General features: G+C 42.5%; 1 pseudogene and 1 gene segment (V, D, J or C); both read right to left on the bottom strand.

Annotated features, from left to right (window-relative positions):
- Positions 1 to 5762: 5762 nt before the first annotated feature.
- LOC129026704 (immunoglobulin kappa variable 2D-29-like) lies at positions 5763 to 6658 on the bottom strand (annotated as a pseudogene).
- A 7142-nt stretch (positions 6659 to 13800) lies between these two features.
- LOC129026615 (immunoglobulin kappa variable 1-6-like) lies at positions 13801 to 14325 on the bottom strand. The segment is given in 2 exon segments: positions 13801 to 14147; positions 14271 to 14325. Coding segments are annotated over 2 exon segments (402 nt in total).
- Positions 14326 to 17077: the final 2752 nt, after the last annotated feature.

The raw sequence follows: 17077 nt of genomic DNA, 5'->3' as shown, positions 1-17077 counted from the left end.
TATAGGGACACACTGTGTAGGGCATGACTATAAGAAAGCACCGGAACCCTGACAATGTGGAAATGTGTGTCTAGGATGCATCTCTGGGAGGTGAATGCCATCTGGCTTGAATCCCTCTCAGTCAATCTAGAGAATGAAACAGCCCCATCCCCACAAGCACTGCTGGACTGAGAGCCTGCAAATAAAAAGCAGCCTGGAGCCAGTTCAAGGGCTGTCTGGTATCTGCCATTTCCAGGATAACTGTTCAAGAACTTCAGCTCAAATATTAAAATCTACCCTGCCCTGGCACCTGGTGAGTGAACCACACAAGAGCTCTCTGTCCAAGTGCCTCACAGGGAGAATGATGTGAGCCTCTACATTTAGAGCCAAGAGCCCAGTGTAAGAAAAAGGAAAGAGAGACAAAATTTTGTGCCTCAGACAGTTAATATAAAAGTCCTGGTGACCAGTTATTCAATCTGGGATCTATCTCATCATAATCATCTCACAGACACAAGGTTAACCAGAGGGCTTTTTTTTTTTTTTTTTTTTTTTTTAGTAGAGATGGGGTTTCACCATGTTGTCCGGGCTTGTCTTGAACTCTTGACCTCAGAAGATCTGCCTGCCTTGGCCCCCTAAAGTGCTGGGATTACAGGTGTGAGCCATTGTGCCTGGCCCAGAGGACTCTCCTAAGTGAAGAATCTTCTAGGTTAACGACACAGAACAAATAAGAAATAACTTTGCATGATGTTTTTTCAAGTGGTGATTAGAAAAGCTCTTCCCACGCAGTCTCCCTGGTCATGTGGAATCAGGTCCTCTCACGGCTTCCAGGTTCTTATCAACTCTGAGTGAGACATGAGTCTCCCCCAGCCTGGATGTGGTGCAGCCACAGCCATGAGTCCACAGATCCAAAGGAAATTCTCTGTGTATAAAGAGCAAGAACTGCATTCACAGTTTTACATCTCTGGGTAACCTGTACCTGTAACTGATATTTTCTTGACTTTATGTAAAAATGCTCACAGCAGGTCTCAGTATCACTCCTGTATATACATCACTCTCTCTCTCTCTCTCTCTCTCTCTCTCCACACACCCTGGCTTCCTCCTTTTCTCAATGTCATAAATCTCTTCACTTCCTTAAGTGTATCCAGTGACACCTATAAACAAATAAGTCTCTGAGAAAAGTCTCAATCAGTTTAGAAATTTATTTGGTCACAGTTAAAGAAATATCAGTGAAACAGCCTCAGGAGGTCTTGAGAACGTGTGCCCAAGGTGGTCGGGCTACAGGTTGGTTTTACACGTTTTAGGGAGACATAAGATATCAATCAATATGTGTAAGCTGTACATTGCTTTGATACAGAAAGGCAGGACAGCCCGAAGAAGGGGGGATGTTGGGGACTTCCAGGTCATAGGTAGATTCAAAGATTCCATAAGGGGTTGAAAGAGTTTATCTAATGACCTGTAATCAACACAAGGGAGTTTCTGGGTTTAGAAAAAAAGGTTTTGGAGCCAAGGTTGCATCATGCAGATGAAGCCTCCAGGTAGCAGGCTTCAGAGAAAATAGATCGTAATTGTTTCTTAGCAGACTTAAAAGGTGCCAAACTCTTAGTTAAATCTCTCTTGGTCAGGAATGAGCCTTAAAAAGGGGTAGGAATCTCTATAGAATGTAGATTTTTCCCACAAGAACCAGCTTTGCAGAGGCATTTTCAAATACATTAAATAACAATATCTTGGGGAAAATACTTTGATTTCTCTTAGGACGTGGTATCTGTCACGTAGGTATCTTATTGCTATAAAGAGTTTCCTTTGTCAGTCTCAAGGTCTCCGTCTTAATATTAAAAGCTGGTCCATTGTGCCTGAATTTTAAAGGGAAGAGGGTAGGTTAAGGCATATCCAATCATCTGTTCCAATCATGGACTGCATTGTATTTCAGGTTGATTTTGGTGTGTCCTTTGCTGAGAGGAGGAGTTCATTCAGTTGGTTAGGGAGCTTAGAGTTTCATTTTTGGTTTACACACCTATGTCCAGGTAAGAGGGCCCCACACAGGAGGGCTTGCTCAGAACCTGGCTTGCAGGGCTGCTTACAGACCTTCTGTGTCTCCTGTTGTCATGCACAAGGCAGGACACAGCCAATGACAGCCCTCAGCCATCTGGGGAGAAGCTGTGTCTGCAGAGGATGGTCATGAGCTGTGAGTCTAGAGACCTGTGATTGTCTTCAGGGTCCTGTGGTCCTCAGCTTTCATGGGAGTTGCATGGGCACTGGCTCAAATAGCATCCACCAGGATTCTAATCAGAATATTTCATTCACAGAAGACAGTGGGTGATATGACAGCACAGAGGGACTCTGTGAGGCCAGCTGCATGGAGCACTCTGGGAGAGTCACTGGCACTCGTGCTAGACATAGCTTCATGCAACTTCTGGAGCACATGGATTGAGATCTCTTTACATCATTTTGAAAGACCATTTATCATTCTGAAGGAAACCACTGTAATTAACTAAGGTAACATCTTTAATAGGTAGAAAGAAAAAAGTGATTATTTTATTGCCAGGGTGATTACAAGAAAAGAAACAAACAAAAATAGCATGAAGGAAAGAGCAACACTAGACTGAGGGCTTTGGGTAAGAGGTTGAGACTCAGTAGTGAATCCCCTGGGCCATCTTCTGTCAAAAGGGAGGGACAATCAGGGAAGGGAAATATGCAGTAGAGGGAAAATGTTGGTTAGTAAAAGAATCCTAAGAGAAAGCAAGAAGTCTCCTTCCTGAGCATCATGTTGGTGTCGGGAAGATGCACATAATCCCCACATTCCATGTCTTACACTTTTCAGCAATTAGGGCTCAGCATGAATTTAGAAGACACCATTCACTTCACAGCAGATGGGGACACAGTCAAGGCAGCAGTGAGAGGCAAGGCTGGGCTTTCAGTTTCAGAGCACAGAGCAGGTTCCCCACTACTCCGCACCCTGGTGTCTCCTCCCAGATGTTCCAGATGTTCCATCTCATTCTTGCCTTAAGGGCTCCAAGTTGCTAATGGGACAGTAGCCCTCTTCCTTTCCCAGTGTTACTAAGAACTTGGCTGTCTTTTGTGTATTGTGGGGTTTGTTTGCCATCTAGAGGCAGGTTTTTGGCATAGCAACTTATAGGCTTTTTCTATTTGTGATAGCGAAAATAAATACATAAATAAATTCATCATAAATAATAAATTGACAATGCATTGAATCAGTAAAAAAAAAAAAAAGGTCAGTTTGAGAGCTTAAAAGGAGCCTGATGAGGTTAAAAAGACAAATTACTTTTAGTAAAGGACAGTTGGAACAATAGATGATTCTTTCTTTAATCGATGACATTTTAGGACTAATTATCAAATGGTAAATAAAACTTGAAATAAGCTGATAAAATATAATTTTATATGCAAAAAAATATTTCCAAGAATCATACAAATACATTTTCAGATTAAAACAAACAAAAAATGTGGGTTTATCATCAGATCCGCTAAATGGAAGATTTCTCAAATGTGTGCTTGGAGCAAAAATAACATTTATCCCTATTTGAAAGTTCAAGATTTTTGATCTTTAGAAGAAAACAGCTTTCCCTTCACTGTGTTCCACTCATGCTTCTGAGGATGGCCTTGGGGGCAGCGACTGTGAGGAAGGAGGAAAGCTGTGCGCTAAGGGTGGTCGTGCCTCCTGTGCACCTGAGTGACCTCATGGAACAAGAGCCAAAGACACCCTCAAGGCCACCCACCTGCCTCTCCACTGCCATGGCGCAGACACAGAAACCTTGTCACATTTGGTTAAGTGCAACTAGAAGCTTCTTTGTACCAGCCACTTTTTATTCTACTTGTATCTTCTCTCAGGTTCAGGGGATCGTTTACCTTTCACCATTTTGTTTTGAGAGTGTAGCCCTTTGTTACATCAGCATTATATAAGTTGCTTGTTTGTTTGTTTAAGATATCTAACCATCTTGAATGGGTTGGGACTAATCTTGTGTCTCACAGCAAAGCAGAAATTCAAGGTCGCTAGAGGCTATCAATTACATGAGGGCTAATGATGACAACATCATTGCTTAGCTCAGGGTCATACTACTTACATTTTTTTTTTTTTTTTGACAGAGTGTCACCCTGTTAACTAGGTTGGAGTGCACTGGCTGATCTCAGTTCACTGCAACCTCCACCTCCCAGGTTCAAGCGATTCTCCTGCCTCAGCCTCCTGAGTAGCTGGAGTTACAGGCACATGCCACCATACCAGCCAATTTTTGTATTTGTAGTAGAGACAGGGTTTCACCATGTTGGCCAGGCTGGTCTTGAACTCCTGATCTCAGGGGATTAGCCCGTCTTGACCTCCCAAAGTGTTGGGATTACAGGCATGAGCCATCACACCCCATTGCACTTTGTGTTCCTTAACTGAATTCTGTATAATGACTCTTAAGATCAATGATTCATTTATCAGTATTTTAAAAACATATGGTGTCACTTTTTTTTTCATTTGCAGGCTCCAGTGTGATTGATATCTATAAAAATATTGCCACACAATTTTTAACGTAACAGAAGTGGAACTTTGGAATTTTAATTGCACTTACCATGAAATTTGTTACATTGGAATGAGCAATCATCCAAGTGTACTTTCTACCCTTAGCCTGAAGCAGAACTTCTTCTGTTGATTCTGTCATTATTTTGTGTCTATCACACAGTGTTATTATATGTACCTCGTGTGACTCATTATTGGGTTCAATATCATTTAGAACACTATATTTAATAAAATCTATGAAAAGTATAGATGCTCCAGGCATTTACAACTAAAACATTGAATTCAGATTCATTTTCAGGTAATGATATAATCATGTGAAAAGAATGCATTTCTGTATTTTTTGAAAACTTTTCTTTTGAAAACATAGTAATACATTTCTACTCTACAATAGAACTTAGCCTAAATACTTTCAAAACCTTTAGAATTTGGAAGAGAAATAAAAAGCTCACATAATTCTGAATGTTCTCTTTTTTACTTGAAATAAACTTTATATTTTCCATCTTTGAGTTTCTGCCGTTTATTTTCAAAGGCCACTTTTGGAATTGTGAAAACTCTGCTTTCACTTGGCAAATAATAATTAAGAGTAATCAATCTTTTGACATTAAGATCTCATACCTGCCATGAGTTTACAAAGTGTATTTGAATAATCCAACATCAAACATTTTTTTCTAAGTGTTAGCTGTACTCCCCTGCACAAAGCTTGTGTAGAATGCTTTTACCTGTAAGACACTGGAGAGGGGGGTTTAGTGGGAGTCAGAGAGCAGAATTAGGGAGATGGGAGACTATGAATTTCCCAATATGACTAAGTGTCATCGTGTGTGAAATAAACCCCAAGCTGGTCATTTCCTGTATGTGTTCTACTTGTGTTCTCACTAAACTGAATCCATGGTCTGGTTATTCTGACAGTTGCATGAACTTGGCAAATATGGGCAAGACAGGGAGGGAGAGGATGTGAGCTTTCATTCACTCTCCCTTCATCATAGCTGGTTGCTCCCAGGGCACATGGCCTCCATGAATTCTCCTCCTCCTGATGCCTTCCCCAGGCTGTGACTGCTTGTGGGGCCTTAACATGTGAAATCTGAGGTGCTGCTGAGGCTCTCATGGACCAGCGTCCTCAGCAGCAAACCCTGCCCTGACATCCCCAACAGCCTTCTCTTCTGCAGACTCAGAGACTCTGCTCAGCTGTTCCCTCAGACAAGCAGCCCATGTGGGCAGCTGGGCCAACCCAGCAGGGAGGTTTCTGTTCGAGGATGTAGCACTGTGGGAGGAGTTTTTGTAGCTTGCATGCAGTAATAAACCCCAACATCCTCAGCCTCCACCCTGCTGATTTTCAGTGTGAAATCCGTGCCTGACCCACTGCCACTGAACCTGTCTGGGACTCCAGAGGCCCGGTTGGAAACCCTATAAATCAGGAGCTGTGGAGGCTGCCCTGGCTTCTGCAGGTACCAATGCAAATAGGTGTTTCCATCACTATGCAGGAGGCTCTGACTAGACCTGCAGGAGATGGAGGCCGGCTCTCCAGTGGTGACAGGCAAGGAGAGTGGAGTCTGGGTCATCACAATATCTCCACTGGAGGCTGAAATAATGAGAGAGAAGTGCAAGGTTACATACAAATATTATATATCATGTTCGTAGTTTTTTATTTGTTATTTCAGCCTATATATAGAAGTAATTACGGGTTTTGCCGTTGCTTTTAATGGCAAACAAAATGCAATTCCTTTTGCACCAATCTAATAATTTCTTTGCAACTTGTATTCATACTCCAAGAATATTCAATTTCAAGAAAGCGCTCTACAGATGCAAGGCACAAAGAGGTCCCCGAATTCATCGTCCTCTTCCTGATTCAGAGTTTGTCTAAGGCACAGGCCCTTGCTTCTTCTAGAATCTTCCTCACTCTCACAGATCAGGATATCACCTGCCCCATCCTGGAGGACGAGGTGAACACATCTAACACATGCACAGAACACACATGGGAGGCAGTGGGGCCCCCAGAGCTCACCCTCCAACCCGATTCTCCTCCCTCTTCTCCCTTCTGTTCTTACCAGGGACCCAGAGCATTAGCAGCCCCAGGAGCTGAGCAGGGAGCCTCATTCTGAGAAGATGAACTGAGGAGTCCTGATCAGTCAAGGCAAGGTTGGAGCTGAGCATTTATCTCAGACTTACAAAGGAAGGTCCTCCCTAGGGGACAATATGCAAATCACCTGGTGGGTGCAGTGGGGTGGAAAGAGGCAAGGGGGGTGTGAAGGGGCCTCTCTTGTAAGAAAAAGAACTTAAGTATCTTCTCTGTTTGGAGGGAAACCAACAGAGATAAAATCCATACTGCATGAGTGGGGCAAATTTGCCTATTTTTTAGCTCTTCCCGGGTGCATTTTTCACTCCTCCTTAGTAAGGCTGAGATTCCATAAATAATTGATAATTCTTCTTTCTTTATTCTTATTTGTTTGAGTCCAGAATTAGCTTTTTCAATTTTTTTATTGAGGTAATACACACACAGAGCAAAGGTCTGAAATGTTAAATATGCAGCTAAGTTTTATGTATGTTCTCCATTCCAAAGAATCTATAGAATATTTCAAATTTTCCAGATTCATCCCTCGTGGACCTTCCCAGGCAACAGCTGCTCCCCCATCCCAATCAAGGTAACTGGAATTCAGACATTCATCATAATAGCTTGGTTTTCCCTGGACTAGAGTTTCATATAAATTGAAGGAAACACCTTTTTTTGTTTGTTTGATTTTCCTTGCCTCTTGCTCTTTACTTCACCATTTGTGAAATCTTCATTTATTTCTGTGCATTCGGCTTACTATCTACTGTCATTTCCTGTGATTCTGAAAAATTTCCTCTTAAGTATCCTATAGAGCATATCTGCAAGAAATCATTCATCTTCATTTTGTTCATCAAGAAATGTTTTTACTTTACCTTTATTTTGGAAGCATATTTTCACTAGATAATGAATCCTTGGTTGAGTCCCCTCCACCCAGCATTTAATTGTGTAATCTCATTTGTCTTCTTGCCTTTATTGGTCCCATGAACAGTTAACCAAGGATTTTATTACTGTTTGCCTGGTATAATGAATGAAACTGTATACATTTGAGATTTTCTTTTCGTATGTGATTCAGCATTTGAACTATAATCTGTATACTGATGCATGTCTTGATGTTTATCCTGAGTAAGTTCCATTTTTTTGATCTTATGGACTAATGCGTTTCATTACTCTTGACACATTTGCCAATATTTCTCAGGTCTCTCAGGTGTGCCACCTCCCAGAGATGCTTTCTGTGTGGTTATTCTCAGCATTTCACTCTACTGTGTTGCTGTACATTTTCTATTTATGTTATGTCTTAGGCAATTTCCAGAGCAGCCTCAGGGCCAGGCTCTGGAGTGTGGGTGCACTTGTAGTGACAGCAGCTCTGGGCCAGGGGCGGTGCTGGTCCACGTGGAAGTGGCTCAGGGTCTGAGTTGCCAACACAGGATGAGGTCCTGGAGCCTGGGTTGGGATGACGCAGAGTTGGGGCTGGGAGGCAGCCCCATCCCAGGCAGCACAACAGTGGCTGATTCTTGGGAGGATGTGGAGGGAAGGTATCGCAGGATCTTCCTCTCTGGGGTGATTTACATGCCCGTGGCTGCAGATATTTTTAGTGCCAAAAGCACCAGTGTCCTCTATGGAGCAGGCTGCTGTGATCTTCAATGAACGCTAAGGGGCCTTCATTAGGAAAGCTGTAGACTGGAGCTGCCCTGGGAGATACTGAGGTCCTCAGCTGCAAAGTCTGCAGGGTCCTCCACAGAGCAGGCCGTGGGGACTGCAGTGGCCCTGCCTCCTGGCTGGTAACAATTGCTTCCTGTTTCTTTGCTCCTAGATGTCTCAAAACTCTCAGATGTGCCATCTCCCGGCGATCTTTTCTGTACGGTTATTCTGGGATTTTCATCCGCTGTGTTTCTGCACTTATTTAATTGGACACTTGAGGTCTCCAAGGGCTATTTTCTTTCTTAGATAGCTTTCTAATTGTTGGTTTTGCTTTTTGTATGTGCGTTTATGGTTTCTTTTGTTGGTGGGGGGAGGTGAGCAGATTAAGGCTGGTATCCCCTACTCTGTCGTTTTGCTAATATCACTCCCCCAGGACATCATTTTGAGGGTACCTTAACACTATCATGGAATAATGCTTGGGCATGTGGAGCTGAGAGTATTTAGCATTTGGGAAGAATGTGAATTGCTTTGGTCACGGGTGCACTGATACCTGTTGTATTTTCCAAAATGCCTGTGACAAGAACTCTTATCATGCAGTTTCTTCTAACAGCATGATCTTGATGCTCCTCCCATTAAGCCTACTGCTTTACACTTCATTTCTGTTGACTCTTGGCGGGGATGTGACTGTAGTAGAAGTAGCACTATTTCCCTTGTGAGGGTATAAGAGGACATTTAGTCTACATAACTTCTGTCTACTCCTGTGGGGGAAGTGTTGTGGGAACCAAGTAGCCATATGAATTGGCAAACAGCCCCATCTGAGAACCCTGTATCCAGTGTCAACCACCTTTGAGATGACACCTTCCCCACCCACCCTCTGACTACATCCTTAGGAAAACCTGGCAGAAGCTTTTTTGAGCCCAGGCAACACCCAGAAGAGCAGAGATGATAGGCAGATGATTGCACTTTTCATGTGTCATTAAGTTTGGGGATAGTTTGTTTTGTTTGCATCAATAGTACCCAGAATACCAACTTATAGAAGGAATATAGAATTAGAAAGTCAACTATTGATACCAAATGAACCTGGGTCCATTTTATATTTCTTACAATATTTTTGCAGTGTGTCTCTGTTTGACATTATGGTAAAATAAAAAGTTATAAAGAGTCTGTGCAAATGTACAAAAGGTAATGGAGAGAGACTCAAGGAGACCTGATAAATGAAAACTGATTCCATGTATGCATATTAGAAAACTTAATATCGTAAACATAATAGCTCTCCCCAAATTAATTCAATACAGTGACAATCAAAATCACTTGGGATTTTTGTTGAAATTGAAAAGATGTTTCTAACTTAGATGGACAAGCGAAGAGGCAAAAAACAGCCATGGTAAATTTTACATAAGGAGAAAGAGATGGAAGGACTCAAAATGAAAACCTGTATTACATACCAACACTGTGGCTGGGTGCAGTGATTCACACCTGTAGTTTCTGCAGTTTGGGAGGCTGAGGTGGGTGGATAGCTTGAGCTCAGGAGTTTGAGATCAGCCTGTGAAATATGGTGAAACCCAATTGCTACAAAAAGTACAACAAATTTGCTGGGCATGGTGGTGCACACCTGTGGTCTCAGTTACTTGAGAGGCTAGGTAAGAAGATCTGCCGAGCCTGGGACACAGAGGGTCCAGTGAGCTGAGATTGCAGCACTGCACTCCAATTTGGGAAACAAAGCAAGACCTTGTCTCAAAAAATACTAAATTAATTAATTAAAAAATTTAAGAAGTATTGTTTTAGTGAAGGGTGAGACAGATAACATAGTGCAATGAGTTAGAGAATCTGAAACCAGTTCTGCGTATATATAGTCACTCAATTTACAATAAAAGTTCTACAACAATTTTTGCAAAACACTTGTACTGAAAACAAAAACACCTTAAACTGGGTATTAATTAAAAACACAAATTTATTTCTCACAGTTCTGGACACTGGGAAGTGCAGGGTAAAGCCACTGGCAATCTTGGTGTTTGGTGAGGGCTGCTCCTGCTTCCAAGGTGGCACCTTAAATGCAGCTAGAGAGAAAGGCCAGCTCACATACAAAGAAAAGCCCACTCGACTAACAGTAGATCTCTCAGCAGAAATCCTGTAAACTGTAAGAGATTGTGGGTCAATATACAACATTCTCAAAGAAAAGAAACTCCAACCCAGAGTTTTATATCCGGTCAAACTAAGCTTCATAAGTGAGGACAAACAAGATCCTTTTAAGACAAGCAGATGCTGAGGGAATACATTACCACCAAACCTGCCTTTCAAGAACTCCTGAAGGAAGCACTAAGTATGGAAAGGAAAGACCATTACCAGCCACTACAAAAACACACTGAAGTACTCAGACAAGTGATGCAATAAAGCAACCACATAAACAAGTCTGTGAAATAACTAGCTAACATCATGATGACACGATCAAATCCACACATATTCATACTAACCTTAGATGTAAATGGGGTAATTGCTCCGATTAAAAGACATGGTGTGGAAAGCTGGGAAAAGAACTAAGATTCATTGGTATGCGTTTTCAAGGGACCCGTGTCACTTGCAATGACACATATAGGCTAAAAATAAAGAAATGGAGAAAAATCTACCAAGGAAATGGAAAACAAAAAAAAAAAAGGAGGGATTGCAGTTTCTGACAGAACAGATTTTAAAGCAACAAAGATCAAAAAGACAAAGCAGTGCAAAATCTTCAGGCTCTAGGCAGCTGATGGTGATACTAAAGTCTATCTTGGACCCAAGATCATTAAACCCCTCTGGGATGATAGTGGCCCTGTTGTATCCACCATAGATGAGGAACCAGGGGCCTTCCCAGGTTTCTGCTAATACCAAGATAAGCAGTACTCTGACTGCACCCACAGATGAGGGAGTCCCTGTTCCCTGAAGACAAAGACAAGCAGTCAGGAGACTGCATCAACATAACTTCTCTGGAGGAACTGAGATAGGAATAAAACAGGAAAGCCACCCACATAAACCACATGAAGTGCACCATCCTCATAGTTTAGCCACAATCACTGATCTACATTGAATTATAATTACTGTTCTTGCTCAGCAGGGATGCCAGGTCAGAGGAACCAAGAAGGTTGAGAGAGTTTCAGTGCAGAGCCATCTAATCTTTCCCTCACCTAGGAGATAGAGTAACAGGAGGCAGAGAAGATGAGCTGGGGCTTCTGTGAGTCTTTCTGGGTCTTACCTGAGCAGCTCTTCCCCTGAGTTCTCACCCAGGCATTGATATGGGCTCTGAGCAACAGTGTGGCTAGGAGGAACATGCAAAGAAGCATGGGAAGGTGCTGAGCTTCCAGCTGCAGAGACCACCTGCCTCTTCTTTGCACTGAGAAGCCCCTGCCCAGGTGGTCAGGTCAGAAAGGCTATTGGCTCTGCATGAGTGTAGACCTTCTCCCCTCAAGACACATAATTTAATCCCTGTCCTCCTACCTCACCAAATACCTAGGTTCAGACAGATGGTGTTTAGTACAAAACTCTTGGGAGAAAAAAATAAAAATCTGTGGTTTCTTTTTCTCTTTCTTCCCCCAACATGCCCAGTCATTTTCCTGGCTACATGATTATAACTGGCTGAAGTCATTGATCAGAAATTCATCTTCCATACACACATTTCCTTCGTGGCTTAGACAGTTTTTCTATGAGCTCTGAACATATTCCATTCTTTGGAAGAATTAGTAAAGAACATCACTTTGTTAGGCCAAGCACTGTGGGTGCATGAGTGACCACAGCTGCAAAGATAAGCAGACTCCAGGCTCAGACTCATTGTTGTGTGATTCCACCCCCTGCAGAGTGATGATGGTGCTGTCCTGCTGGCCAGGATAAATGGGGTGGTATCTTCTCTTCTCTAGAGCACTCCATTCTACACAACACAGCCATTCACCCAGACTCAGACTCTTTTCCCTTTAACAATTTTGAAAACCTCTGTTCACACCACTGATGGAAACAAGAATCTCATCTGGTGTTTTCTTGTTTTCCTCAGAATTGTGAACATGTAGGGTGAGTGAGATTCCCCTGAACAGGCTGAGAAGCTCTTTGAATTACATTCCATTTAAAATTATTAATAATAATTGTGGAAATTTGTTTTCTTTCTTATCTAAATAAGTAATGTATTCAGTTTTCTTTCTTGGCTAACAAAACTGAAATATCAATTATCTGACTATTGATATAATCTGATAAATTTTATCTTTTAAAAGGAAAGTCAATAAATTTACTATAGTTATAACTTATGCAGCATATATTATATATCATTACATATGGAATATAATGTAATCAATTGAGTATAATAATGTTATTTTATTATTATATGTTTTCAGGAAACACAACCTAAAATATCACTTGAGACAATTTATATAAATTCTGAAAATTGTAATTTTCCTTATTTCCTGAAGACTGAGTATGAAAAAGGAATAAAAAAAGGAAAAGGGAACGTTGTCCATACAACAAACAGTTTAATCCACTCTTTACAATTCTCCCAGACTTCTAGATATGCAGACTCCTGGGAAGAGTGGTCCCCTCTGAGCACCTACTGTTTGCCAGGTACAACCATTACACTGGGATGCAACAATGCAAATAATAGACAATGGCCCCTGACTCCACAAAGCTCAAATTCTACTAGAGGGAGTCAGCCTATCAAGTGTAAAATCATAAGGAAATAAATTATATCATGAGTCAGAACGTGAAAAGTGCTTCCAACAGAAATGTGGATTACAGTGTCTTATGAACACATACGGAGGGATCATTAAGATGGGAAGCTCTGGGTCAGCTTTGGGAGTGAGGGATGAAGCCCATGAGGGGTCTGGGGAAAAGCATCACCACTGAGAAAGCAATGAGAGTAGAGCTCCAAGGGCAGGACAGTGCAAGGCTTGTTTAGGGCAGAACCAGGAAACCAGAGAGATGGGAGCTCAGTGAGTCAGTGGACAGAGCCGTGAAAGGGTTTGTATAAGTAACAGGGAGGGTTCAGGGAAAATAGGGCCAGATAGGCATTGGAAGAAATTGGCCTTTAATCATTTTCTTTTGCTAGGTCTCTTTGCAATAGGACCCTGGCTGGTCAACTGTAAGCAGGTGCCTTAGAAAATCAGGCAGGTTTTCCAGACAGAGAGCATCAGCAGCCCCAAACCTGGGCTTCCCAGATATGTCTGAGGACGACATGATTGGCAATTATATCTTCTGTGGTAGATGCACTCTGGATTCATGGCAAGATCCAGAGAATCCTTCTTTTTCAGTATTTGCGTATTTACCCCCATGCCCCTAAGACTTTTAAAGACTACAGTTTAGATTCCTGTTTCCTGTATTGAGAAAAAAACTCTACTTGGAATTTCAAGAGTGCTGTCTCCTTTATGATATTAATTCCAACTCACACCATAACTCAGACTTCTCAGGCATAATCATCTCTCTTCTTAATGCAATCAGAAGAGGCTTTGCCATGTCTGTGTTGCTGGGGATGAGGAGAAGGAAAGACAATTAAGTTAAAGAAGAGGCTTCAGGGTACCTTGTACGAAAGCTTTCCAGTGACCTTCAAAATGTGGATGCAATTTGGGAGATGTTCTCTGCAGATAGAGGCACCAGGAGGAGCAGCTAGGGCAGTGCAGACTCACACACCTGCTTCCCTGGGGGTTTTTGTTATGGCTTGTAACACTGTGAATGGGGTATTATAATCCCGTTGACAGTAATAAGTTGCAACATCTTCAGGCTGCAGGCTGCTGATGGTGAGAGTGTAGTCTGTCCCAGATCCACTGCCACTGAACCGAGATGTGACCCCCGTCTGCAAACTAGATGCAGAATAGATCAGGAACTTAGGGGCTTTCCCTGGTTTCTGCTGATACCAGGCTAACTCATTGGTAATGCCCTGACTTGCCCGGCTAGTGATGGTGACTCTGTCTCCTACAGATGCAGACAGGGAGAATGGAGACTGGGTCATCTGGATATCACATGTGGCACCTGAGATTGGAAATATAAAACAAACATCCACACAATCAATCATGTTATGTGAAGCCCTCCCTGAAAATCCAGCCAGTACTGAGCACAGAGGTTTAGTAAACTCCCAATGTTCTTCTTCCTTACCTGGGAGCCAGAGCAACAGGAGCCCCAGGAGCTGAGTGGGAACCCTCACGTCCATTCTGTTTCCCGACTGAGACTTACCCCTGCACAGGATGTGAGCAACCTATTAATAAGTCTTCAGGGCAGGGGGCTGTGCTCTGGGAACATACAAATCAGCAAGGGATGGAGCCCGCTGGGAACAGCTGCAGGGCTGGCTTGTCTCAGTAACTCAGCACAGGGACAGTGCCCCCAGGGTCTCAGGTCAGACCAGGGCAATACGGATTTGTCTTTAATCCGTTTCTTCCTGGGGGCCAATTTGTAACAAAGAACATTTTTTATAATTGTCAAAATTTGAAATACTGCTGAGTACTTGAGGGAGTAATGTATTCCATTGGCGTACGGGGATTATTTGGGAGAATATTCTTCTCTGTAGGAAGCTCAAAGTAAAGTTTTTAGAGTGTGGAATCAGCAGGTCTTCAAAAAACTCTGAAAGGGAGGGGGGTACTTTGTGTTATGCTAACAACATTTATGTGAGTGTAAAATTATTCCTTCTTAAAAAAATGAAGGAAAACATTTATTGAGATAATACTAAGTACATTTGTAAGTATTTTATAATAACCTTAAGCCATTCTTATTATCAGTATAAGGTCAAGCAATTCACCGCTTGTGCACAAAGATGGTGCTATAAGTCCTCAAAGCATGTGTCACTCACAGTTCCACATTTATGCAAACCTATAGGCCTCAATAATGCCCAGAGATTATATGAGCTGCATCTTATTTTTGCTTTGGGGATCTCTATATTATACCTCCTTTTCTGTCATTGGGTATTTTCCCCAGGGTTTATCAGCAGAAAGGGCTGACTAGTGATGCCGGATCTGATTACTTCAAAAAAAGTTACTTGTTTCTTCCTCCAATTATAGGAGCATGGATTAAGATAAACTTGAAATTATGCAAGGATCAATTGTCTCTAAAGTAAGAAGACCAATATTATATCCACTTCGTAACACTCTGAGCGGCACTGCTCACCAGCATGACCCTGGGGGCTCTGGAGCAGCTCCTCTGAAGCCTGGATTTCTGAAGAGCACGTAACAGAGAGAACTTGGGGAAGATCAGGACAGTGAACCCTCTCTCCTAGTGAGGGCAGCTGCTGCTCAGTGCATGTCCCTGCCTTGCACGATCAGAGCCACTTTCCTCTTTCACTGTTTAGCAGTAAGTGGGGACATTCTGACCAAGATGCCAGCCTCCTGTCTGACATCCAGGGCAGAGAGTCTCCATCTCCTATCAAACAAATGCCCACGTATGTGGAGAAATCACTTGGATTTGGATAAAACTGGACATAGATTTGCACCCGTTATATCTCACATCATCTCAGCCTGGTTCAGCAGCAGAGGAAGTAGATCCACCTACATCAGCATCAGTGGCCTGCAGCCTGGGGTTCTGGGGAGTATTACTGATCTCTGAGTAGAAGTGGCCAAATCACTCTGGTGTAGCATCTGCACACACCCTCCTGCTGCCCATTCAGGGGCCTGAATTTTAAGGAAACTTGCTTGTGTAGGGTGAAATGTCAAAGTTTGATTTTGCCCTCTAAAGTTTGCTTAAAATGAGTAGACAAAAGACAAATAATAGGAGAAAAAGGCAAAGAAATTTATTTAACATGCAGAGGAAAAATCACAGGAGAGAGATTATCCAGATAACCTAGTGAGGTCCAGGTGTTTATATATCCTTTATAGGGAAGAGGGAGGTGGGGACTGTAACCAACCTAGGGGGAGTAAGTGATATAAAATAAAATAAATAGTTCCTCAAAAGAATAGGTAACAGCCTGTCTGGATGAAGTCAACTTCTAATCTCTTGAATTTAACTCCTAGTGCATGTTAATATTTCCTGATAGATCAACAATCCCAGGGAGGGTTTTCATGACAATTGGCTTCCTTCTGGAAAAGAGCCTTTGTCCAATTGATGTTTTCTAAATGCTTTCAGTTTGAAATAAACATTACACAAATGCAGCCTAACTGGAGATGTTATTTCCCAGATTATTTGACTTGCAACTGACCTGCCAAGAAACACCATTCCAGAGAGATGCCGCTCCAGGTGGAAGATACAGGTGCTTTTTTCTGGATGGATGCATCAGTCTGTGTCTGCACCCAGGCCTTTCCCTTTCACTGTGCTTCTGCTGATTTCTCATGGCCATCTCTGCCCCTCACTGCTGTCTCTGAGAAAGGCAGCTCTGCCTGCATGCATGGCAGACCACAGGCCGTGGAATGAGCTTCCTTCGGTCAGTGCTATGGTTTCACTGTGTCCCCTCAAATCCATCTGCTGTTAAATTTGATGGAAAGTTCAAATTTTCTTTTATCTTTAGAAGAAAACAGAGCCCCCTCCACTCTGTTCCACTCTTGCTGCTGAGGATGGGCATCGGGGCACCCACTGTGAGGAAGGAGGAAGCCTGTACTCTGAGGGTAGTCGTGCCTCCCGCCCACCTCAGTGACCTCATGAAGCAGAGCCACCCTCACCACCAAGGCCATCTGCCTGTTTCTGACCTGCCATGTCACAGACACAGAAACCTTGTCATATTTAGTGCACCATATCTTGAGGCTGCTTTGTAATTGGCAATTTGATTGTCTTCTGATTCTACTTGATGTCCACTTTCAGTTTTTGGAATCATTTATTTTTCAACACTTTGATTTAAGAGTATAGCCCCTGGGAATGTCACCATCATGTAAATTTTGAGCTTGTTCCTTTTCTAAGTGTGTCCAACCACCTTGAGTGGTTTTAGAACTTATTCCCTGTCTCACATCAAAGCAGATTCTATAGTGACTAGGTGCTGTCAATCACGT

This window comes from Pongo pygmaeus, chromosome 12, assembly GCF_028885625.2.
Source record: "Pongo pygmaeus isolate AG05252 chromosome 12, NHGRI_mPonPyg2-v2.0_pri, whole genome shotgun sequence".
Taxonomy (NCBI): Eukaryota; Metazoa; Chordata; class Mammalia; order Primates; family Hominidae; genus Pongo; species Pongo pygmaeus.
Note: the sequence above shows the minus strand (reverse complement) of the source record. Positions and strands in the feature narration are given on the sequence as shown.